Raw genomic sequence first — 24,618 nt, forward strand, 5'->3', positions numbered from 1 at the left:
CTTAAAAGCAAAAACTGCACTTTTTGCGCCTTCATTACCTAACACAAGGTCTCATACTCAACAAAATGTTTCAGAGCACTAAATTAGGAAACAAAAATTTCAGAACCATTTGAAATAGCTCTACAAAATCCTCCATTGCTTTGTTGTTCATTGAACACAGTGAATTAACTGAGTAATTCAATAAATATTGGGTCACAATACAATATTCGTAGGTTCCAAGTCTGAAACATCGTCCTTGGATGCGGAAGCCCTACAGAAAACTACATTTCCCGAAATCCCTGAGCCCCGTTGGTACTTGGTTTGCTGACTGTTGTTGAACGCCTGTCACATCAACCAATACTGTGACTAGAATTTCCCTGAACGGGGCAGGAGGCGGTCAATCATAAAGAAGAGGGCGGGCACTTCTAAATCGGGTCCAGAAAACCTAGAGTAGCTCTTCCGTGGCTCATCGCCGGACCCTCAGGGGCAAGAAGTCCTTCCTTCCAACCCCCACCTCGCGAATTAGAGTTAGTCTATGAGTTTCCATAATTCTTTACGTTTTCCTAATCTTCATTTTTTGCACATTCTTCCTAATCATCTTTGCTTTTGCCTCTGCTTCCCATTCACCTTTCCTTGTTGAACGCACTTTCTGGGACGGTACCTGCGGCTTGAATTTCTACCTTTTCAAACTTGAGCCAGGCATTTGTCTCCGAGCATCCAAGCGAGATTGTGTCAGAGAAGCAGCGGAACGGTCTGAGAAGCTGCTGGTATTATTATACTTAATGAATCATCAGCATGAACGGCGGATTGAAGGTTCTGAAATGAGTGACAGCGTGGTGTTTACTGGCACCCTCGCTCCCGCCCCTACCCACACCCATCCTAGCGCGCGGACTGAATCCAGGAGTGGCGTGTCACTAGTCGCGGCAGACACCCCGCCCTGGACGGTTCCCCTTCCGTAGCCTATTCCATTTTAGCAGCTACCCGCTTTGGCCACGCTTTAATCCTACCGACAGTTTGAGGAAAGAATTCACCCCCCCCCCCCCCCGGTTTGTCTCCTTTTTAGCACCTTTTCAAGTCTGTCATTCTTTGCCAGAGACACATAGTCATTGTCAAGGCGCTCTTTTTCAAATAGCAAATCCAAATCGATTCAAAACAAAGACTATCAATAAAGCAACAACAATAATGATGCAGCCAGCAGCCGGGAGTGTGCATCAGTTTCAAGGATGAGAGCATAAATCCCCGCTTTAAAGACCGAATTTGAAATGAAGGTTTCCTGCTGCTTGTTAGTCGTCAACATTTTTACTACCCCAGCTGCAGGAGCAGCAGCTGCATACTCTAGCAGGGCGATCGGGGTGGGAGAAATTTAGCCTTGGTCTGGGATTTTCGCAGAGGATAATTTAAGCCCCAGCTCCACTCCGGCGGAGGGGGGGGGGGGGGCGCGGGGTTGCGGTGGGCGTGCGCATGCTCAGCAGCCCCGCTCCGCGGAGGCCCAGCTGCCGCCACCGCCGCGGCCGGCGCTGTAACCGCGGCGGCTGCTGCTGCTGCTCTGGGCGGGCGTTGGTGCCGTGTGCCGAGGCTAGAGGGAGCGGCGGGGCGGGAGCGCGGGCGGCGCCGGCGCCGGAGGAAGGCAGCCGGGGCTCGGAACGAGCGAGGGCGGGCCGGCCCGGCGGCGGGCGAGCGAGGCGGAGAGCGCGGGGACCCACCCTGGGCGCCGGGCGTGCGATGCCGAGCCGGCGGCAGCGCTGATCGGCGGCCGCGCACCGAGTGCCCGCGACCCCCCGGAGGAGGAGCAGCGGCCGGAGCGGGAGGAAGCGCCGAGGGACTGCGGGGCCGGGGCGGACGAGGAGCGGCGGGGCCGCCCGCGGGCCATGGACGCGGCGGCGGCGGCGGCGGCGGGGGCGAGGGCGAGCCGGGGCGGCGGCGCGGCGCAGGGTCCGCCCGCGGCCAGGTGAGGCTGGGCGGCGCGGGCTCGGGCTCGGGGCGCCGCCGCCACTGCTGTGCCGCCGGGCCGCGGGGCGAGGCGGCGGCCCCGGAGGAAGAGGGGTCGCCGCCCGGGCTGCCGGTGGCCGCTGCTCGCGCGGCGTCGCAGCATTTCCTGTTTGGATTATCTTCTGCTTCTGCCCGGCTGCCTCCTTCCCCTCACACTCCCGCTCAGCCTCGCTCCTCCGTGGCCTCCGCCGGAGCTGCCCTCGGCCGGGGCTCGATCCGCCCTCTCCGGGACACCCCTGGCCGCCCCTCCCGGGCCGCGGCGGCGCCCCGCCGGGACCATGAGGAAATTCAACATCAGGAAGGTGCTGGACGGCCTGACCGCCGGCTCGTCCTCGGCCTCGCAGCAGCAGCAGCCGCAGCAGCACCCGCCTGGGAACCGGGAGCCCGAGATCCAGGAAACGCTCCAGTCCGAGCACTTTCAGCTCTGCAAGGTGAACGGAGCGTGCAGCCCGCGAAACGGGGGGTCCTCTTCTGGGGGCAGGTCGCGCTTCACGGGGAGTCCCAGGGAATGGGGTGCCGGTACTAATCAGACCGCGAATAAAGGGCTCGCTCCTCCACAGACCTCTGCTTGCTGGGTTATTTTGAGATTGACATCATCTTACACCTTTTCGTTGATTTCCACCACCCCCCTTTGCACATGCGGCGATTATTCAGGGTTGCTTCCATTGTACTCTGATCTTTAATTCGTAATTTTAATGAATAATCTTACAGCTTTTATATTCAAGCATTTTAATGTAATTCACCAACTCCGAAGTTTCCCTTGGAAACAGTGTCTAATGAATGTTGTTTATCAAAGAGCCAAACCTGTTCCACGAGATATTTGCTCATCACTTTTACCAGAAGGTGGTAGGAGGGGTTAAAATATGAAATCACAGGGTCCTCTTAGGTTTGTTAAAAAGTTAGAACAGTGATTTTTGCCGATTAATGGCACAGTTGCCACAGCGGTCTGTAATTCAGAAAGAATGATGCAGCGAATTAATTCAGCTGCTCAGTGAGAAGTACAAACTTGCCTTGGTATTAATACCTGTCTTCCTCGTAAATACCGTGCTTCTAAAAGTGGTTAGGTACTTTTTGTGCTGATGCCCTAAAATGATCAAGAATTTAGTAGCGAAATGCAAAAATACGTGAGAATGAGAACGTATTCTCATTCGTTACAGTTGCAAAATGTAGCGATAGATGTTAGAGAATTGCTTTACTGAATCTTTGACTAGCTTATATGACAGCTTTTCCTTAGAAGTTCTTGCATTAGCATCCAAATAAACTAATGAAGTGATCACACTTGAAATAAAACATGCATTGCATTTTTAAACGAATTTACAGAATTTTTGACCACTGTGAAATTTAGTAGTTTGGTCTCAGACACTATTAATAGGAATCATTTTTTTTCTTTCTTTTTTTTTTGTATAGAATGCCTGTATTATGGAAAAGCAGAAATTAAAGTGTAGTACTGGAATAGATTTTGTTTGTTTCAGGTTCTATGTGAGTAAGTTTTTTTAATGTCAATTTCATAGTTTGTTTTTTTAAAGCTGTAATTTGTGTTTTGCATCAATTATAACTGGTTCTAGATTCTAATGCCGTTATTGACTCTTCTGTTTTTAAATTTTGCTTGCTGCCTTGGTTGGTGTGATGTCACTTGCCCATCCCTAGACTGTTCGCCATGGATTTCCCTATCAACCCTCAGCCCTGGCCTTTGATCCTGTCCAGAAGATCCTGGCAGTAGGAACTCAGACTGGTGCTTTAAGGCTGTATCCTTTCATTTAATTTTACTTTTTAAACTTTTACTGTATTCTCCCCAGTTGTGCTGTGTTGCTGATTTGTTGTATTTAATTCCAAGGGTGATCTGGTCAATATTATGTGAAATCACGTGGTGTTGGCTTTTCTCTAGATTATATATATGTTCGGGTTGTATGTTGCTATGATTTTTCTCATCTCTCAGTTTATAGTAGCTAAACATTTATCTATCTACATAGAATTCTAAACTTTTACTATCTCTTCAAGGAGCTAGAAGTTTCTAAGGGGACATGTATCTGCTTATACTGGTAGTCAGTTGAATGGAACACTGTTAAGGACCTGGTTAAAGACAGTAGTAGCACAGGGTATGTTTTAATTGTTCTTTTAAAAGTATTGTATGTTGTGGGTATTGAATTTATGACCTGTTATCTAATATATTAGAGGCTGAATTTCAGTTTGGCTTTTTTCTAGCTTGTCCATTTAGAAAAATCATTAGAAGACAAATGTCTTAATTTTATATAACTCTTTGGGAAAGGTTGCTATTTCTGTAAGCATTTTCTTAGCATAATGCAAATAGATACGTGTACTCTTAGATGTTTTCCTTTTGTAGTCTGTATTTGTTATGTACATGCAAATACTTAGGTTAGTATTTTGAAATATTAGTGTACAGAATTCTTTTTCCTGGATATGTATGGCCTATAGAAGTTTGGTCATAGCATACTTCTAAATACCTACTCTGTATGTATTATTTAAGTCTGAGCAATGCAGGATACCTCTTATTTCCACTTTTAAACTGTTTAACTTAAAGTAAAATTCTGTTGTTGTTTTTTTCTATGACAATAAACCAGCTTAACCTAAACACCCTTATTGTTAAACTTAAATATAAGATTTTTTTTAATGCTGTGTTCGGTTATCTTGCTTCCTACATATTACTGAAGTAATATGTTCGTAGTATAGAAAAAATATCACTAAACATCACTATTGTCAAAAACAAATAAATGGAGGGTGATTTACCCCCTCACATCTGGCTCCTGATAAAGGGAAGGGAAACCTGTATTTGAGTTAAACACATACCTTGCTTTTTTTCCTTATAAGTTTTATAATCTTCATTTTAGTGAAGTATTGCATATGGTATCAGGATAACCTTAAGTTTCATTTGATATTAGTATGCAATCTTCAGAATGATCATAAAATTTTTTTCAGATGGGTCATTGAACTCTGTTACTAAGTGAGGTCTGCCATTCATTAACAGTATCAGTAATGTACTCAGACCTATTAAAGTGGTGAAATCTGACCAACCAAGATCTGAGTCAACTTCTAAATTGTTTGTCTAAAGGACTCTTGCCCAAATATCTAGGTAGTTTAGACTAAAGTATTTTTGGCTTCAGTTCAGCGAGTTTTATTCCTAAACCCAATGACTGGTACCTTCTAGTTAGGGTTCCTATGTGCAGACTTGTGAAAATGGAAATAAAGTTAATTTTTGTCAGCGTGGGTGCCAAGTGTTCAGTCAAACTCTTGTAGTGACAAGAGTAGTGTGTTGGAGCTCGGTGGACTCTTTGGAACTGAAAGCAGAGTTTTTTGTTGTTCCCAGCAAAAGAATATCATCACTAGACTAAACAAAAAAAGTTGAATTAAATCAGTTATTTTAAGATTAATTTGCTTTTCTTTTAAAGGGGCTGAATTTTTACTATTTTCCCAAGCAGTCTCATTTTCTCATGGTAAATAACTTTTTTTTTCTTTTGACAGCCAATCTGCCCCTTTTGTAATGTAGTATAATTAAAAGTGAGTACCATCAGCAAGGCTGATATTCTAAAACCAAGTATTTTTCTTAGACAAGACTTTTTCCCCTAATGCATTTGAGTAATTAGCTTAGCAGATTGACATAGGGAAGAGTAAAAATGTTAGGCTTAATGCTAATTGCCAAATGAAGCCAGGATCAAGTGGCCAAAAGCATTACTTGTATATGACTTTTGCTTATACATCTTTTTTTAAATAGTTAGATACTCTATAAGTTTAAGTAAATCTGTAGTTATAGTTTACCGTTAAACTCTAAATTTTTTTTTAGGACTTGTCTTACTGTATTTTGAATGAAGTCTGGAAAACTATTTACTGAATATATTTGTTTCCCTTTTTTTGAGATTTCTATGAACGTTCCAGAGAGGTAAATTGGTTTGTCTGCCAGTAACACCATCTAGTCATTCCTTCTGTCAAAGTAGCAGATCAGCTTATGAGCTTTATTTAAATACGGCTTTGACTTACTGAAAGTGACTGGCCTTTTTATTTTTATCTAATTTCGACATATGTGATTTAAGATATTTTATTTTCTCTGTTCTTTATTTTCAAAAATAGACAACTAAAATTTTAGTTTCTAATTTCACAGCTCCACATTTGATATAATATGTAGACTTACTACAAATCAATTATGTTGCCCTTGCTCTTTTATATTTTTCTCTATTGAAATTGGTTTTTTTTAGTCATACCTTTATTTTCTTTTCATATTAGACGCATGTAGCCTGTACTATATATGTCTTAAAAGGTATCTTTAGAGCAGAAGTACTTCTAAGTAAAGTCTTTTCTTCCCTTTAATTGTGGAGCAGAAAGTAAGTGATGTATTCAGAAGTAAAATCGGGCTACTGGAATTTGAAATGCATATCTGATTTGACAAATAGAAGGTCTTCCTAGATGTTGGGGGACTAAGCTATATTAATCTACTTTGAAGTTAAAAAAGCACATGAAGAAAGCTACATCTGATAACTCTTATTTGTAGACAAGAATTAATGAAGATCTGAATCCTTAAATATCTAAATAATAATGAGACAAAATAAGTTGAACATATTTGCTGCATTAATGTATAGCTAATGACTGATGATGTCATTTATAAACATATTTTATGTTTATCTTTCTTGGCTTCTGGAGAGAATATGAGGTTGGAATGTACTTACTGATAGGAAGAAGGAAAGCATATTTTACATAACAATTAATATATTAATGATATGACTTATTTTAATTCTCTTTTTGCCATGTAGAAATAGGTACAATTTAGTTTTAAGAGTAATATAGGGAATAAAACTATTGGAACAACAGGGAATATAGTCAATATTATAATAACTATCTATGGTGTCAGATGGGGAACTAGACTTACTGGGGTGATCACTTAGCGAGTCATGTAAATATCTCATCACAATATTGTACACTTGAAACTAATATAATACGTCAACTGTCATTTAACATTTTTTTAAGTTTAAACTATTTGGATAAAATAACCTTTTTTTTGATAAAATAATCTTAATTCTCTATTCCCCTATGGATAAGTAAAAAGGAGGAAAAAGTTCTAACTGCAGAACAAAAGTGGTTCTAGTATTTTGCCTTGGAATTCATTTAACAAGCATTTATTAAGTGTTAACATTAGATTACAAATTGTGGCCTGAATTCTGGTTCTTGTCTTGTCATTAAAGAATTGTGTGTTCTTGAATTAGGTTTTTCTTTTTCTTTGTTTTTTTTCCCCACTTTTAAAATGAAGATGCTGTATTAGATAATTTCTTTAAGACACAATTCTGTGATTCCAAGTAACTATTTTATACTGGTCTATGTGAGTATTCAAAAGAAATGAAAATGTGATTTTTACTTTCAAAAATTTCTCAGTCCTATCTAAAGGACTATAACTAAATATATATATATTAGTGTATAGCTAATGACTGATGATGTCACTTATAAACATACTTTATGTTTATCTTTCTTGGCTTCTGGAGAGAATATGAGGTTGGAATGTACTTACTGATAGGAAGAAAGAAAGCATATTTTATATAATAATTAATATAGTAATGATATGACTTATTTTAATTCTCTTTTTGAGAATATATATATATATTTTTGAAATTAAAGAATCATTTAAGGGTCTACTGACATTGCACAAAGTTAGATTATAGGTAAGTTCATTGCATCTGATGACATTTCTACACAGTAGTAGGTAGGATTCTGAATAGCAGAGAAGAGGGAGTAGGAAAATTATTCTAGGCAAACAGTGTGGGCAAAAGTAGAAAAAAGGGAGTTAGCATGGTAATTTAGAGGAGGACTAGACTCCTTGGAATAGTGACCCTAATTGAGTTGGGGGGGGGCAAGGAGGCAGCTGGTGGAGAACCTTGAATGTTACTCTGAATTATCTTGAGTGTTATTCGGGGGGAATCATTGTAGTTACATAAGGAGAGGCTGACAGGAAGACAGTGTGGTTTTTAGGATGATTAATGGGGTGGTGGTGTCATGGAGGAAAAGAACAGACTAAGAGAAACTTCAGATGTAACTAATCACCTATGTAGATAGTAAAAGGGATACAAAACAGGGTTAGTAGAATGGGAACTGTAGAGGTACTTCATGACTCAACATCTTGGAGTAACTAAAGATGATGATAAAGTTTTACAAATATACTAAGGGAATTACAAAGCAGAAATGGAAAGCTTGGTAAAGAGGGTGGCAGAGTAATGTTTGCAATTATGTCATCCTTTTGTCATATTGCCATTTTGAGAAGGCAGTCTAGACTACTTATTCTACCATGAAAATTTCATAAGCTTTCATGTTTGATTCCTTTTAGGTGGGCCTTGGTGATTTCCTTGGTTTTGTTAGTGAATTGAACCTAGTTTAAAGCCACTATTAGCTGTTTGGCTGTGTCCATTCACCCTCAGTTGGTGTCTCTCAATAGTGATAGCATTTGGGGCTGGATTATTTTGTGGGTTTGTCCAGCACATTGCAGGCTATGTAATGTCCCTTACTCCCACCTACTGAATGTCATTGTGGCAACCCAAACTTGCCCACAGATTTCCAGGAGCTCCCGGTGAAGAACCATTGTGCTTAGGCCAAGTTCTTCGCCAGTTAAAAAGGAGTAATAACCCTACCTAGCTCATGAAGTTATTAGCATCAGGATTAAATGCAATAATGGGTGTGCGTAGCTTTTAAGACCATGTAAGGACAGTTTTGGTGAATATTCAATATATGATATTGTTACTGAGATTTTCTCTTAATTTTCAGGTCCTTCATTTATTTCAGCAAATAATTTCTGAGAGGCACTGTGTAGGAAGGCCTTAACTTCATTTATTTTTGTAATTGATGTCATCTTTGAGTAAAAGGTCTTTTTTCTTAAAGTATGTCTTAAAATGGTTGTGTTATTCTCAATCACAAGTTTGTAAAATTTCTATGTAGATGTAATAAAGTCATGTATGTGAAAGTTTGTAGTAGATGATAAATAAATGGAATGTTTAATGGTTTTGCACTTATAGCATTATGGTATTTGAATTCTGCTTATTAATTTTATTTTAGAAGACAATTAAAATATTGGAAAAATATTTGGAAATACGATTTTTGATGTTAAAAGTAAAACAATTAGTTTAGCCAAATTTTTATCTGGTCTTTTTCTCTTGCATTTTTGTTGTTCAGAAAAGAATTCTAGTCGTTTGGAATTTTAGCTGTAGAGGTCAACAAGGACTTTGCAATACTTTTATTCTCAACTTTTAGCTTGTCATTGAAGAGGACTTTGTACCAAAGGAAGAAGGAGTATTGTGTCAACTCTAGGTTGTGGGTCTCAGCCTGCATTACTGCAGCAGGAGGGATAGGCACATGTACTGTAGAAACCACCAGAAATGATGTCTGCATGGAAGCAGTTACTTTGCAATGAGTTTCTTGTGGAGGGAAACAGTATATAATAGAATCTGAACGGAATCAAAAAGGGATATCTTAATTATTAGGCAATCAAGTCTGCTTGATATGCCTTTCTGCTTTAAGTAAGATTGAGTGTTTATTTCTGCTTGGTATTATCATTGTTTTTCAGTATAATTTGCTTTTAAAATTATATAACCTGACATTGCCATCCTGAAGGAAAAGGTGAAGGGATTTTGGAAGAATTACTTGGACATTAGATGATTTGTGTTGAATCTTCATGCTAATTTTAGATAAGCCAACCAAAATCTCTGGGCTTTTGTTTCCTTTCCTATAAAATGATGAAATCGGGATGAGAGATTTTCAGGAATTCTAACAACTCTAGAATGTAGAATTTCTTTTTAAAAGGAATTCGGGAGCGCTGTGGACCATCTCTGTCTAAGTGGTCTTTTGATTGGTGGTTCTGAATACCTGTTAAAGAGTATGAAGTATTGGACTCCTTCCCACTCTGGGTTGCTTTACTTTGTATCCATTGACTGCATTCATAATCTAAGGCAGTAGATGCACAAGTGTAAACCTTTAGTTACAAAAGGGAGCAGGAAAAAGTGTGTGAGACATTATTTTTTTTTCTAACAACAGCTCCCATTGAATACTAAGATGGTGGGTTGCATTTTCTTTTTCATTAGTCCCCACGTATCCATGGGGGATATGTTCCAAGACCCCCAGTGGATGTCTGAATCTGTAGATCAGACCAGACTCTAACTACTGTGGTTTTTGTTATCCATATGTACCTATGATAAAGTTGAATTTATTAATTAGGTAGTGTAAGAGATTAACAATAACTAATAATAAAATACTGCAATTAAAACACTATACTGTAATAAAAGTTATGTGAATGTGGTCTCTCAGAATACCTGATTATACTATACTCACCCTCATTTTATGATTATGTGAGAAGATACAGGCCTATGTGATGAGATAACGTGAATGATGTAGGCATTGTGACCTAACGTTAGGTGCAAGATTTTATCACGCTCCTTTGAACAGTGCAGTATGTATGTATCTATGTATGTATAAATGTTATTTATTCAGTTCTAGAGGGCAGGGAGGAGCAGAAAGTATTAACTCCCATATGTGCCTTGACTGGGCAAACCTGGGGTTTTGAACTGGTGACCTTAGCGTTCCAGGTCAATGCTTTATCCACTACACCACCACAGGTCAGGCAACAGTGCACTATTTAAAATGAATTGTTTGTTTCTAGAATTTTCCATGTAATATTTTTAGTTCACAGTTGACTGTGGGTATATGAAACCGTGGAAAGTGAAGCCACGGATAAGGGTGTACTCCTGCTTATCAGATATGGTTACATAATGGCAGGAGACTTGGGGCATTTAAAAATACTATTAATAAAGTTTACTTTCTTGAGGGTTAATGGTTAGGATGTCAGATTAAAATGCAGCTACTTAAAAATAATACTGGGTTCTTAATCACATGATTTTACTGATTTTTATATAAGATTTTAAGTAAAGACTATCTGCCTTGAATTGCTGGTATGTAATTTGAGTGCTAAATTTGGTAATTGTTTAGTAACTTGGAGTAGTAATAACTGACAGTGTACATGTAATTGGACTATAAGGGTTAAGTATCACTAAAAAAAAAGATAAAGGCAAATAAAGACAATGAAAGCTTAATTTCAAGCATTAGAAGTGACACATTATTTAGAAGAAGAAAATGAGTAACTTTGAGTGTCTGTATTGATTTGTTTTATAAGGCTTAAATGAGAATTTTCTTTTCTGATTTGGCATGTTATTATCATCAGAAGGTATACTCTGATGTATTTTGGGATTATAGATTAATGACATGTTTTTGGTTTGACCTAAACAGATGGAATGTAACAGAATGACCTAGAGAAGAGACTATTTTACTATGTACTACCTTATATATTTGAATATTTTTTATTAAAATAGGTTGTAAACATAATCTAGTACTACAAAACTTTTTGGAAAGTAAAACAAAGTGATTGTTGACTTGATTTTTATGAAATAAACAAAGGGTTTATAAAACTGAAAACATAAAAGCCTATTCCTTAGGCCCTGGCCAGTTGGCTCAGTGGTAGAGCATCAGCCTGGTGTGTGGAAGTCCTGGGTTCGATTCCTGGCCAGGGCACATAGGAGAAGCGCCCATCTGTTTCTCCACCCTTCCCCATCTCCTTTCTCTCTGTCTCTCTCTCTTCCCCTCCCACAGCCAAGGCTCCATTGGAGCTAAGTTGGCCTGGGTGCTGAGGATGGCTCCATGGCCTCTGCCTTAGGTGCTAGAATGGCTCTGGTTGCAACGGAGCAATGGCCTAGATGGGCAGAGCATCGCCCCAGTGGGCAGGCCAGGTGGATCTTGGTGGGGTGCATGCATGAGTCTGTCTCTCTGCCTCCTTGCTTCTCACTTCAGAAAAATACAAAACAAACAAACAAACAAAAAAACCTATTCCTTAAAAGGTACTTGATATACCGTATTTCCCCATGTATAAGACGCACGTTAATTTTGGGGCTCAAAATTTAAAAAATAAAAGTATTACATAAAGTTATTGAACTCATTTTATTCATCATAAAATTCATACAACTCCTCTGCCTCTGGCCGGTTGGCTCAGTGGTAGAGCGTCAGCCTGGCGTGCAGAAGTCCCGGGTTCGATTCCCGGCCAGGGCACACAGGAGAAGCGCCCATCTGCTTCTCCATCCCTCCCCCTCTCCTTCCTCTCTGTCTCTCTCTTCCCCTCCCGCAGCCGAGGCTCCACTGGAGCAAAGATGGCCTGGGCGCTGGGGATAGCTCCTCGGCCTCTGCCCCAGGTGCTAGAGTGGCTCTGGTCGCAACAGAGCGACGCCCCGGAGGGGCAGAGCATCGCCCCCTGGTGGGCAGAGCGTCGCCCCCTGGTGGGCATGCCGGGTGGATCCTGGTCGGGCGCATGCGGGAGTCTGTCTGACTGTCTCTCCCCGTTTCCGGCTTCAGAAAAATTCAGAAAAAAAAAAAAATTAAAAAAAAAAATTCATACAACTCCTCATCTGTGTGAAAAAGCCAGAAATGCAAGTAAAAAAATCTACAACCACTATCTAAGATACACCCAGTTTTTAGACCTCAAATTTTTCCAAAAAATATGCATCTTATACATGGGGAAATGTGGTATCTTTTCCCCTTAGTCACACGTGAAGCAAATCATTCTAAGGAGAAGAAATACTATCTTCCTATTTAATTACTCAGACTTCTTCCTATGAAGATGTTCAGGCTTGTGTATAGTTAGCTTATACATTGATTTGAACCCATTTCTAATTTTTATTTGCAACAATAAAGTAAGTTTTCTTTATATGTCAGTATTATAATTTTCAACATTTTTGAAGAATTTAATGTTTAGAAGTCATCTACTTTTGTTTTAATCTCATTTTCATGTGTTTCATTTTAAAGAAATTTTGGATAACAGTCTATTTACTATGTAGCTTTTATCTTTTCTTTTTGCACTGTGAATGGAAGGTCGACTGTGGGGAGGTAGGAGAAAGAATTGTTGACACAGTTGACTCCTCACTACTCAGTGTCCCACAATGGGCCACGTCTTTAGCAATTTTTTTAAGTCTAGGATACACTTTTCCTCACTGAAATAATTCTTTAAATCCCAGTGCCTTTGTCTTTGTGATGCATTTTTTTTTTTTTTTGTATTTTTCTGAAGCTGGAAACTGGGAGAGACAGTCAGACAGACTCCTGCATGCGCCCGACCGGGATCCACCCAGCACGCCCACCAGGGAGCAACGCTCTGCCCACCAGGGGGCGATGCTCTGCCCCTCCGGGGCATCGCTCTGTTGCAACCAGAGCCACTCTAGCACCTGGGGCAGAGGCCAAGGAGCCATCCCCAGCGCCCGGGCCATCTTTGCTCCAATGGAGCCTCGCTGCGGGAGGGGAAGAGAGAGAGACAGAGAGGAAGGAGAGGGAGAGGGGTGGAGAAGCAGATGGGCGCTTCTCCTGTGTGCCCTGGCCGGCAATCAAACCCGGGACTTCTGCACGCCAGGCCGACACTCTACCACTGAGCCAACCGGCCAGGGCCCTTGTGATGCATTTTTGTTTTAATTCCATCCCTACTTCTACCCTTGTAGCCATGTATTTCTTAATTTAGTATTTACTATCTATTACCATTCTTTATAAATACTATCAAATAAATATTAAATATCTAAAATTAGATCTTTTAGAAGTTATTAACTATAATACTGAATGGTATCGTCTTTTAAGATGAACTGTTCGAAACATAGCATATGAGAAAATGCAGTGGGGTCCAAAGCAATGCAGATCAGAATCAACCAGTATCCGCTGCCTTATCCAGAGTATAGAAGCCGTAAGCATATAATTATAAAATCAAAACAAGGAACGTCCAGTTTGCTAAACCCTGCTTTAGTTTATTAGGCTGCCTTGCTTCTAAGTTGTGTGTGGAGAGGAATGTTGGGAAAGAAATGATTACTGATATTTTTATATAGTTTCATAGATTACACTTACACATCAGTTTAAATTGGACTTTTAGTTATAAATATAAATAGAAAAATATTTTAAGAAAGAATCAGTAATTTTTAATGATACATAGTACCACTGTATACCAAGTAAAATTCTCATAAGTGTTTTATTTATTCTGTGAAGAGGCATTATTTTTCTTATGAATTCTAATTAGTGTGATTATAAAGTTGCATAGTTAGGTATTCTTTGGGGACAGTTCAGTGATCACTTCTACTAAGGAAGTATTTAGCTTGCTGAGACTTTTATTTTCTAATTTTAATTAAAAATATACAGGGGTCCTTGTGTTATGACACAGTTCTGTGTCTTTGACAGTGATGTAACCCCAATTTTGGTGTAAGTCAAAATTCACCCCAGCCTGTCACTTATCCTATATCCTATATTTGTAAAAATCATAGTCTAGCAGTGGTCTCAAACTCGCGGCCTGCGGGCCGCATGCGGCCCACCGAACAATTTTGTGCAGCCCGCAGACTAATCCACGAAGTTCAAAATATTTTGGATAAAATTAAGTAAGCCTGTGGATTAGTCTGCGGGCCGCACAAAATTGTTCAGCGGGCCGCATGGGGCCCGCGGGCCATGAGTTTGAGACCCCTGGTCTAGGACATAAAAACACTACTAAGCCACAGAAAAAGGAAAAGGACAGAAATACTCTGTACTGTACTTGTTACTGCGTATTCTTCACCGTGTGCAACCAAACTAGTTCATCCACGTAGTCCGTACGTACGATGCTAACAGCATAAGCTGAAACACTCACGCCTCAATTTTTTTAAAAGTTCTTATGGGCCCTGGCCAGTTGGCTCAGCGGTAGAGCATCGGCCTGGTGTGGGAAAGTCCTGAGTTCAGTTCCCGGTAAGGGCACATAGGACAAGTGACCACTTTCTTCTCCGCTTCTCCCCCTCCCCTTTCTCTCTCTCCTTCTCTCCCTCTCTCCTTCTCTTCCTTTCTCCTTCTCTACCTCTCTACCTCTCTACCTCTCTTCTTCTCTCTCTCCATCTCACTCTCCCTCTCTCCTTCCCTCCCACAGCCATGGCTTAAATGGTTCTAACAATTTGGCCCTGGGTGCTGAGGATGGTTCCATGGCCTCTCCTGAGGCATTGAAATAGCTCACTAGCTGAGCAGTGGAACAGTGACCCCAGATGGGCAGAGCATCGTCCTGTGAAGGGCTTGCGTGATGGATACCGGTCAGGGAGCATGCGGGAGTCTGTCTCTCTGTCTCCCTGCCTCCCCACCTCTTAATAAAAAAAATAAGTTTTAATGGGAGTTAGTGTTGCAAACTTGAAATGTCATATGTTGAGATTGTTGTAACCCAAGTTGCAATTTTGACTTGTGGAGGTCGGGGAGGGGGGGCTAAGGGGAAGAGGGTAGGAGGAGACTGCATGGGGCATGGGAGCACGAGGTGGTGTGTAGAGGGTGTTATATTGAGTGGGAAGATTGAAACCATGTCAACACAATAAGTAAATAATAGAAAAAAATATTTCCATTTGTATATTTTCCTAGTATTTTCATTAATACTACATAAAGATATATTGATAATTCAATCTTATCTTTAAAAGTAAGCATTTTACCAAATACTGTAATTTCTTAGATGTCTGCAAATGTTGATAAAAAGAATTTATTTTTATTTGTGGAAGAAAATCTGAAAATGAAATGTATTTTTAAAAAACTTATCAAGCGACCTGTGGTGGCGCAGCAGATAAAGCGTCGACCTGGAACGCTGAGGTCGCCGGTTCGAAACCCTGCACTTGTTTGGTCAAGGCACATATGGGAGTTGATGCTTCCTGCTCCTCCCTCTTCTCTCTCTCTCTCTCTCTCTCTCTCTCTCACTCACACACACACACACTCTCTCTCCTCTCTAAAAAATGAATAAATTTAAAAAAAAATTAAAGAAAAAAAACTTATCAAGCTCCTTGAAACAAATTCAGATGCATGATTACCTTCTTTAGAGTCAGATGTACTTCATTTCCCCTTTGGAAAGAATGCACATGGTACTTTAATTGGAAATTAAAATTGTACCTACTTTAAAAAAACTTTTTTTATAGTAGCTCACTTTTTGCATCATTCCGGTAGCAGTTTAGGTAAAATTTTATTTAGTCAGTAAGGCTAATTTCTACTTGATTCCATTTCTCCAACTGGTGTTAGTCCTTTTGGAAGTTATATTAGACAAATAATTAAAAGATGGCATGCTGAGAATATCTCTATTTATTGGTGCTATGATTTAAAAATAAGCATTAATCTGCAATAGTTTAGAATATAAAATTTTTTAATCTAATAATAGCTAATATTTTGGGCTTTGCAATCACATGGAAATTAAGGTTTGCTTCAAAACATGTTATTTGCAAAACAAATAGTCTTAGGAATTTTATGGTAGTTAGTGTTAAATACCAAGGGTTTGTTTTTTAAATTAGGGACTTTTTTATACTAGTTTTTGCTTGTGTTTCCTTTTCAGCAAATACATACTATCTAAAACTTTGACACTTTTCCCAGAGAGGTTATCAGTTGAGGAGTGATTAATCTTACCCTTTCTTGGAAGTACATAATCTTTCCTTGTCATAGCAGTACCCCTGTTTTTTCACAGCAATACTCTGCCAAAGGTGATCATAAATCTAGTGGCATCGCTATTGCAGGACTTCCTGCTAAATCTCTTTCCTTTTGTGTATTTTCCTTTCTGTCTTGAAAAAAGAGAAAAAGTGTTGAGACAGACTTTTCCAACTATTCAGTCTTTGTACTATATTTTTCATAATGTGTTGTATTTTTCTTTTAAAATTCACTTTATCTTACTTGAAAAAAGCACTTAGCCATTAAGCATCTTGAGAATGGATGCTGGGATAAAAGATGGTTTTTTACTTGACATGTGAGAATGTATGTTCCTTCTTGGATCTTTAACCCAGACCACTGTTCTTTATGACTGTATTTCATAGTAAACTGACCAAGTGATTTGTTTAAAAATATACTTGTATATTAAAAGCCATTTAAAAGAATTGCTTGCAATAGAGTTCATTTTGATACCTTTTAGTCCCACTACTAACCTAAAAACAGTAAATAATATGAATGAATATTTTTAACCACTTTTAATTTGTTTATAAATAATAAAAAAATATATTCAAAATAGCAATAGAAGAGGTAACTAGAGGCCTATTTCAACCCAGTTCATACTATAATGTATTAGTCTAGATGCTGCAATTTTTTGTTTTGATGTTTATTTCATATGAAAAGAAAGCAGCTGATGAGCATAATTTCAGTATCATTGGACGTTTATTGTAACATGTTAATAATCGTGTTGAGTTAAGGAAGTTTTAAATGTTGGCCTCTGCATTTTTCATGTTTAATTTTAGCATTTTGTTAAATTTTTACTGCAGAAATAGTGCACGTTACAGTTTTGCTTAAATAGCAGATGAGTAGAATGTTAGAATTGTGAGTCAGCAGTAAAAATTATGTCCACAGCTAGCTTCATTTTTTTATGTTAATTTTTTAACGGACTTTAGTTTTGAGAGCGATTTTGGGTTGACAGCACAACTGAGCAGAAGCTGCAGTCCTGGAAGCTGTGCTTTCAGCAGATGGAGGCTGTCCCCACTTGACACAGCCTCCCCTGTCAGCAACATTCCCCACCAGAACAGTGTGTTTGTTACAACTGATGAAACTGCATCGGCACATCCTAACCGTTCAGAGCTCCTACTTTATGTTAAGGGTCACTCCCAATGTTGTACATTCTAGGCACTTGACAAATGTATACTAACATGTTCCCACCATTATAATGTACATAATGGATTCATTACCTTAAAAAACCTCTATGTTCCACTTGTTCATTCCTCTCTTTCCCTAATCCATAGTAAGCACTGATTGTTTTATGGTCTTCATATTTTTGTCTTTTTTAACCATGTCATATCGTTGGAATCATACAGTATGTAGCCTTTTCAAATTAGCTTCTTTCACCTAGTACAAAATATTCCTATAAGTTTCCTCTGAGTTTTTTCACGGCTAATAGCTCATTCCTTTTCAGTGCTGAATAATATTCCATTGTCTGGATGTACCGCAGTTTATTTGTCCATTCACCTACTGAAGGGAAGCATCTCTGGATTGTTTCCAAGTTCTGACAGTCATGAAAAATGTGACTGTAAACATCTGTGTGTTGGTATGTCTGTGGATATAAGTTTTCAGGTAAATACCAAGGAGTGTGATTACAAGATTGTATAGTAAGAGTATGTTTAGTTTTGTGAAAAATGGAAACTGTCTTCTAAAGTAGCCATGCTGTTTTGCATTCCCATGAGCAATGAACAAGAAAGAGTTCCTGTTGCTCGACATTGTCATCAGCGTTTGGTGTTGTCAGTTCTGGAATGTGGCCATTCTAATGGGTTTGTAGTGGTATCTCCTTGTTGTTTTAATTTACATTTTCTCAGTGACACTTGGTGTAGAAACATCTTTGCATTTGCTTACTTGCCATTTCTGTATCTTTGTTGAGGTGTCTGTTAAGGTCTGTTGCCTCCTTTTTAATTGAATTAGTTTTTTAATTGTTGAGTTTTAAGTGTTCTTTGTGTATTTTGAATAATAGTCCTTTTGTAAATATTTTCTCAAAGTCTATGGCTTGTGTCTTATTCTCTTGACATTGTGTTTTGCAGAACAGAAGTTTTTAATTTTAATGAAGTCCAGCTTATCAGTTTTTTTCATGGATGGTGCCCTTGGTGTTGTAGCTATACACAGGGTCATCTAGCTTTTCTCCTATGTTATTCTCTAGGAGCTTTATAGTTTTATGTTTACATTTATTTCTGTGATCTAGTTTTGAGTTAATTTTTTATAAGGGTGTAAGTTCTGTGTCTAGATCCAGTTTTGGTGGTAAGGTATGGGTAGGGGGAGCATTCTGTAGTCCTCTTGTTAGATTGCATGCTTTCAGTGAGCCTTGGACTTCACCAGTGCTTTGCAGTCCTCCCCTGTCCCTCCTCGCAGCCCCCAGGTGAGTTAGGATGGAGTTGGGTGTTTCCTTTTTACCACTTCAGGCGCTGATAAACCCCCAGCAGGTTATGCTGTGGTTAGTTTCTTTTGAGGGATAGACATTGTTAAGAACAGAATGTCCAGTGTATTTGCAGATAGCCCCCCCCCCCTTACTGGAAACAGGAAGGGATTTTTCTCAGATACTCACTTGAGAACCTGGTAGAGCTCATGCTGGTGAAACTCAGTAAAATGTGGGTCCCTCTGGAGTTTCTAACTCAAATTTCTCTACTTGAAGCCTCCAGCAATTCATCAATTTATAGTTTAGATTTCCTTCTCAGGCACTGACTCCTATGGATGAGTCTGCAGGTTGGTTTATTTTGGTAAGCTGTTATTCTCTGTATTGGCCTGTCTTTTCGGTTTTGGGGGGAGTGATTTGCTCTGTGACCTCACCTGTGGATCTAAGAAGAGTTACTGATTTTTAGTTTGTTTAGCTTTTTACCTGTTAGGATACAGTGACAATTTCCAATTTTCTTATATGCTTACCAGAAACTGGAAGTCTATATTAATTTTTATAGTTAAAAAAATCTTAATAAAGATCTTCAAAAAGAGATTTAAAAATTGATGATTGTCAAGTAGGTGAATGTATAGAATAGGGGTACTCAACTATAAAAATGTAAATAATTATTTGACAAAGGCTTTGTATTGCAAATACATTTATAGGTCATAAAATACAAAATGAAATATTCCTTGCTATATTAAATTTTGGTAATGACATATTGAGGTCCTGTTTTGAGCATATTCCTATCAAGATAATTAGAAGGTAGTTCAGATAGCAGTAGCAAATTATGAAAAGTTAGGAAAATAAGACTTATGCTGAGATGTTAAGGAAATTTGTGATTACTGTATTCTGTTTGAAGAAGGAAAGTCTGGGAAATTATGTGAGGAATCATTTATATATTTATAAATTTTATGGAAGATAATGCTTAATTCTTTTTATGCCCACAAGGTTTTCGAGTTTTTCCTCAACCGTGGCTGCACATTAGAATAATTAGTGGCACTGAAAAAAGCAAAACATGCACACAATGCCCACACATATGCTTGGATTTCTTCTCTAGAGATTCTGACTGTGAGTCCGGCAGGGGGCTTGACATCTATAATTTTTTTATTTTAAATCTTTATGGATACTTATAAGGTAGAACCAGAATTGAGAAACACTGGTTAAAATTCAACAGGCAGGGTAGCAGTATTCTTAGCATGGCAGATGGTAGATAATCAGCATGTTCAATACAATTTGTGCAGAGAGGATGCCATTTTAAAGTAATGATGACATCTTGAGGTTTGTGGTATAAGCGGGAGGAAATAAGCTGACTCTTTGCCCTGCCATTACCTTTGGAGACAGCTCTGCGGAGCTGTGACATACAAGGTACATATGAAGGTGGGAAGGATCAGGAGTTCTGGGCTTGAGTTATGTATTTCCCCTAATAGTGTATCCAGCCCTGGACATGAGAACCAGCAATAAAAAATGCCATGTTGTAGTCTTAATTAAGCGGTTGAACAGTCTAGTTTTAAACTTGTAGGTGTCCTCACACTGACCAGGTAAAGGAGGCAGGTGAGGCATTTCACAGGTGAGAAAACTAGCACACATACATTGTCTTAGTTGTCTTTCGTAGGGTAAATGAGTTGGTTTATGCTAAAGCCTTCCCTCTTTTCGTTTTAAGAGTGCTTTCATCAGTATTCTTTTTTATTTCCGTTACTTTTTTTAATGTAAATATTGTTGGTGTACAGTATTATGTTAGTTATATTTGTTGCAGGGGTACAAGATAGTGACTCACATTTTTATACTTTACAATGTGATCACTCCACTCTGAAAAGTTATGCACCTCTGTGGTCCTTGCAGCATTATTTACAGAAGCAAGAGGAATGGGTAAGTTTGCCTCTTGACACATCAGTATTCTTTGACCACATGATGGTAGTATTTAGAGTTTAACTTTGATTTTGGAAAAGAGTTACATTATGGTTAAATCTCTTCAAGACTTATGCCATTAAAACATAAAAGTTACCCACTGACTTTTTATTTACAGAGTTGTAAGCCAGTTTAGAGTAGCAACACCTTGAAGGCTTACTAGAATACTTAAAGAAATGTCAATTACTCTGTTTGCTGAAAGTATAAGAATGTCCTAAAAGAAAGAGGAAGGAAAGTTTTCTTGGTTTCTGATGGATTAAAATTCCATTCCTGAGACCTGGCTGGATAGCTCAGTTGGTTAGAGCGTCCTCCTAAATAAAGAGCAGGGGTTGCTTGTTCGGTCCCAGGCAGGGCACATACAGGAACAGATGTGTTCTTTCTCTCTCACTAAAATCAATAAGAAAAATAAAAAATAAAAAAAAAGAATCCAGTACTTAAAATTATGCTCTTGAGTTTACTTTTTTTTTTTTAACTGCAGTAGGAAGAGACAGTTTATCCTTAATGATCTTTCTTGATTTATTAACAGAGCATCTGCTCAAAGGAAGTTACTTTCATGGAGTATTACATAATTAAATATATACTACTGTAGGATAATTTATTAGTCACTTAGATATCCATGTTCTCATCTTTAAACTTTGCAGGATATAAATGTATTTTCAGGAACTGAACAGAATATCAAAGTTCTTCAAGTGTTTTCCATTTTTTATGTACTCCAGTCTTCCATTTCTAGGTTGGAAAATTGAAGAGTATGTCACTTCTGTAGAGGCTGGAATAATATCAATACTTTGCCTTTTTCCTTGTTGGTAGGAATTAATGAACAAATTCTCTGAGAAAACATATAATGTTTAAAAATTTTAATAATTTACTAGGCATCTATCAGTCCTGTATTATTTTTCCTTTGTAAAAGCAAGGTTGCCAAAATATGTGTTTAATATACAGTGTTAGTGCCTGTGGTGAAAACTTGCCATCCTGGCTATTTGGCTCAGTGGTAGAGCATTGGCCCGGTGTGTGGAAGTCCCAGGTTTGAATCCCAGTGAGGGCACACAAGAGAAGTGACCATTTGCTTCCCCACCTCTCCCCCTCCCTCCCCCTCTTCTCCCACAGCTGTGGCTCGATTGGTTCAAGTGCATCAGCCCTGGGTGCTGAGGATGGCTTTGTGGAACCTCCACCACCTCAGGCGTCAAACCCCAGATGGGCAGAGCATTGGCCCCAGACAGGGTGACTGGGTGGATCCCTGCCGGGGCACATGTGGGAGTCTGTCTCTCTATCACCCCTCCTCTCACTTGGGAAAGAAGAAAAAAAAACTTGCCTAGGAGCTATACCTTTCAGAACATATCACTGGCTGGAGTTAATATTGCCTGCTTTTTTTATTGTTTTTTTGTTTCTGTTTTGTTTTTTTCTACCTTGCTGACAATACAGTGGGAATCCAGAAATCCCAGAAAGGAGAATAAGCAAGAAGAGGAACTTATTGCTGTGATTGTAATGCCAACCTAATAAATGATTGGAAGACAAAATGAACAAGCTAGAAATGTAAATTCACGGACTTATAAGATATATCATGGCCCCGGGGACAGTGCAGACCAGTCTCCTAATAGAGGCAGTTTATCAATTTCTGGAAACAGCTGGGGTTCTGATAGAGGTTGTCCTTCATATTGTAGATCAGTTTGGTACATACTGTCATCTTCCCAGTGTTAAGTCTGCTGACTCGTGAATATGGGATGTCTTTCCATTCACTTAGATCTTTCAGCAATGTCTTGTAGTTTTCAGTGTACAATTCTAGCATTTCTTCAGGTAAATTAATTCCCAAGTATTTTATTTTTTTGTGATGTTATTGTAAATTCGATTGTTTTCCTTATTTCACTTTTCAGATTCTTTGTTGCCAGTGTATGATTTTTGTGTACTGATGGTGTGTTGTTCAAACCTTGCTGAATTCATTTATTTGTTCTAATAGGTTTTTAAGTGGGTTTCTTAGAGTTTTCCATATATAAGATCATGTCGTCTATGAATAGAGGTAGTTTTACTTCTTTCTTTACAATCTGGACACTTTGCATTTTTCTTGCCTGTTTTCCCTGGCTAGAACACGCTGTGTAATGTTGAATAGAAACAGAGCCGACGTTCTTTTTCCTGAGCTAAGCAGGAAAGCATTCAGTCTTTCAGCATTAAGGGTGATGTTACCTGTGGAGTGTTCATAGATGCCCATGATCAGGTTGATGGAGTGTTCACAGATGCCTTTCTTGTTGGGTATTTTATCATGAAATAATGTTGGATTTTATCAGACTTTTTCTCCATTGAGATGATCATGTGCTTTAGGCCCTTTATTCTAATAATATAGTATTTGATTTATGAGCTTTTTGAGGATAGTTGTTTACTCATTTAGTGTCTTATTTAACTTTGCTATGAACTGTTTCTTTCACATAGCTGTAGTCTCTAAAATGTTTATTGGATGATCATTTTATACATGAAGATCTTGTAAGGAGGCTGTCTTAAAATTTCAACTAGAATTAGCGTTAAGGACTCTAGCTTTTTGCTTATTCTGCAGGGCCATGGCGCTTCATTATTAACATTAGTAGGTATTTATTACCATAACTAATATGAAAAGAGTCTAGAAAAATTTTTTGATTGGCATATTGTTTATGCCTAATTCATTTTATGATGTTTACTTAATACTAAAAGTTATATTTGGTCTAGTTTTATACTATTAAACCAGTTTGACTTTATTGTGTACCCCAGTACAAAACACTGATTATACGTACTTTCTCTGTTTATTTTCCACTTTTAAAATATCTTTAAGTTAGGAAGTGACATCTACATGTTGAAATGAGCTCTTTTGTGTGTATGTGTGTGCTGTGAGGATTGGTGAAATGTGTTCTGGACTTAAACTGCCTAGGTTCAGACCTCAGCCTCCTTACTAAGTAGCTGTATGGCCTTAGGCAACTTATTTAACCTTGCTGTACAGGAGTTTCCTCATTTGTAAACAACAGGATATATAATAGAAGTACTCGTGTGAGGTAATACATACATAGTTCTTGACTCATGTTACGTGTTCCATAAATCTTTATTTATTTATTAGAGAGAGAGGGAGGGAGGGAGGTACAGATAGGGACATACAGACAGGAAGGGAGAGAGATGAGTTGCTACACCATAGTTGATTGCTACACCATAGTCATAGTTGCTACACCATAGTTGATTGCTTTCTCATATGTGCCTTGACTGGGGGATCCAGCGAACCAGTGACAGCCTTGCTCAAGCCAGTGACCTTGGGCTCAAACCAGCGACCTTGGGCTTCAAGCCAACAACCTTTGGGCTCAAACCAGTGACCATGGGGTCATGTCTGTGACTCCCCACATAAGCTGGTGACCCTGCGCTCAAGATGGTGAGCCAGTGCTCAAGTAGAGTAGCTTGTGCTCAAGCCAGTGACCTTGGGGTTTCAGACCTGGGTCCTCAGCATCGCAGGTGGATGCTCTGTCCACCGCACCACTGCCTGGTCAGGCGCATGTTCCGTAAATCTTAACTGCTGTGATGATATAGTTCAAGCCCTCCTAATTTCTCCTTGCTTCCTCCCTTTCCAGCCCCCGCCCGCACCCCCCGAGAGAAAACCATTTAAGCAGTTGGCCGAGTGCTTATTTTGAGTTTGCATTAGATGGTACAGTGTTATAAAAAGGTTCACTGGCTCTGCACTTTGTTTCTGTTTGTCCTTCATGTACCTCTTCCTGATTTTTTTCCTGATTATTAATTTCTAGTTTCATTATGTTATATTTTTCCCTTAAATATTTTTTATTTTGTATTACTTACTTTAGAGGGTTGTGTTTAAAGTCAAAGCCCTTCATCAAGGAGTTCGCTCACAGCCTGTGTTAGCC

At 39.1% G+C, this 24,618-nt stretch overlaps 1 protein-coding gene across 8 annotated transcripts in view; it reads left to right on the forward strand.

Annotated features, from left to right (window-relative positions):
* The first annotated feature begins 2,106 nt into the window (after nucleotides 1-2,106).
* Nucleotides 2,107-24,618, forward strand: part of STXBP5 (syntaxin binding protein 5) — a 143,235-nt gene continuing 120,723 nt past the window's right edge. For all 8 annotated transcript variants that reach the window (XM_066248449.1, XM_066248452.1, XM_066248451.1 and 5 more), the window contains exons 1-2: nucleotides 2,107-2,399; nucleotides 3,616-3,713. In XM_066248449.1, the coding sequence (XP_066104546.1) occupies nucleotides 2,247-2,399; nucleotides 3,616-3,713 (251 nt within the window). In that variant the 5' untranslated portion in view covers nucleotides 2,107-2,246. The remainder of the gene's footprint in view (nucleotides 2,400-3,615; nucleotides 3,714-24,618) is intronic.

Source organism: Saccopteryx bilineata, chromosome 12 (assembly GCF_036850765.1).
Source record: "Saccopteryx bilineata isolate mSacBil1 chromosome 12, mSacBil1_pri_phased_curated, whole genome shotgun sequence".
NCBI lineage: Eukaryota > Metazoa > Chordata > Mammalia > Chiroptera > Emballonuridae > Saccopteryx > Saccopteryx bilineata.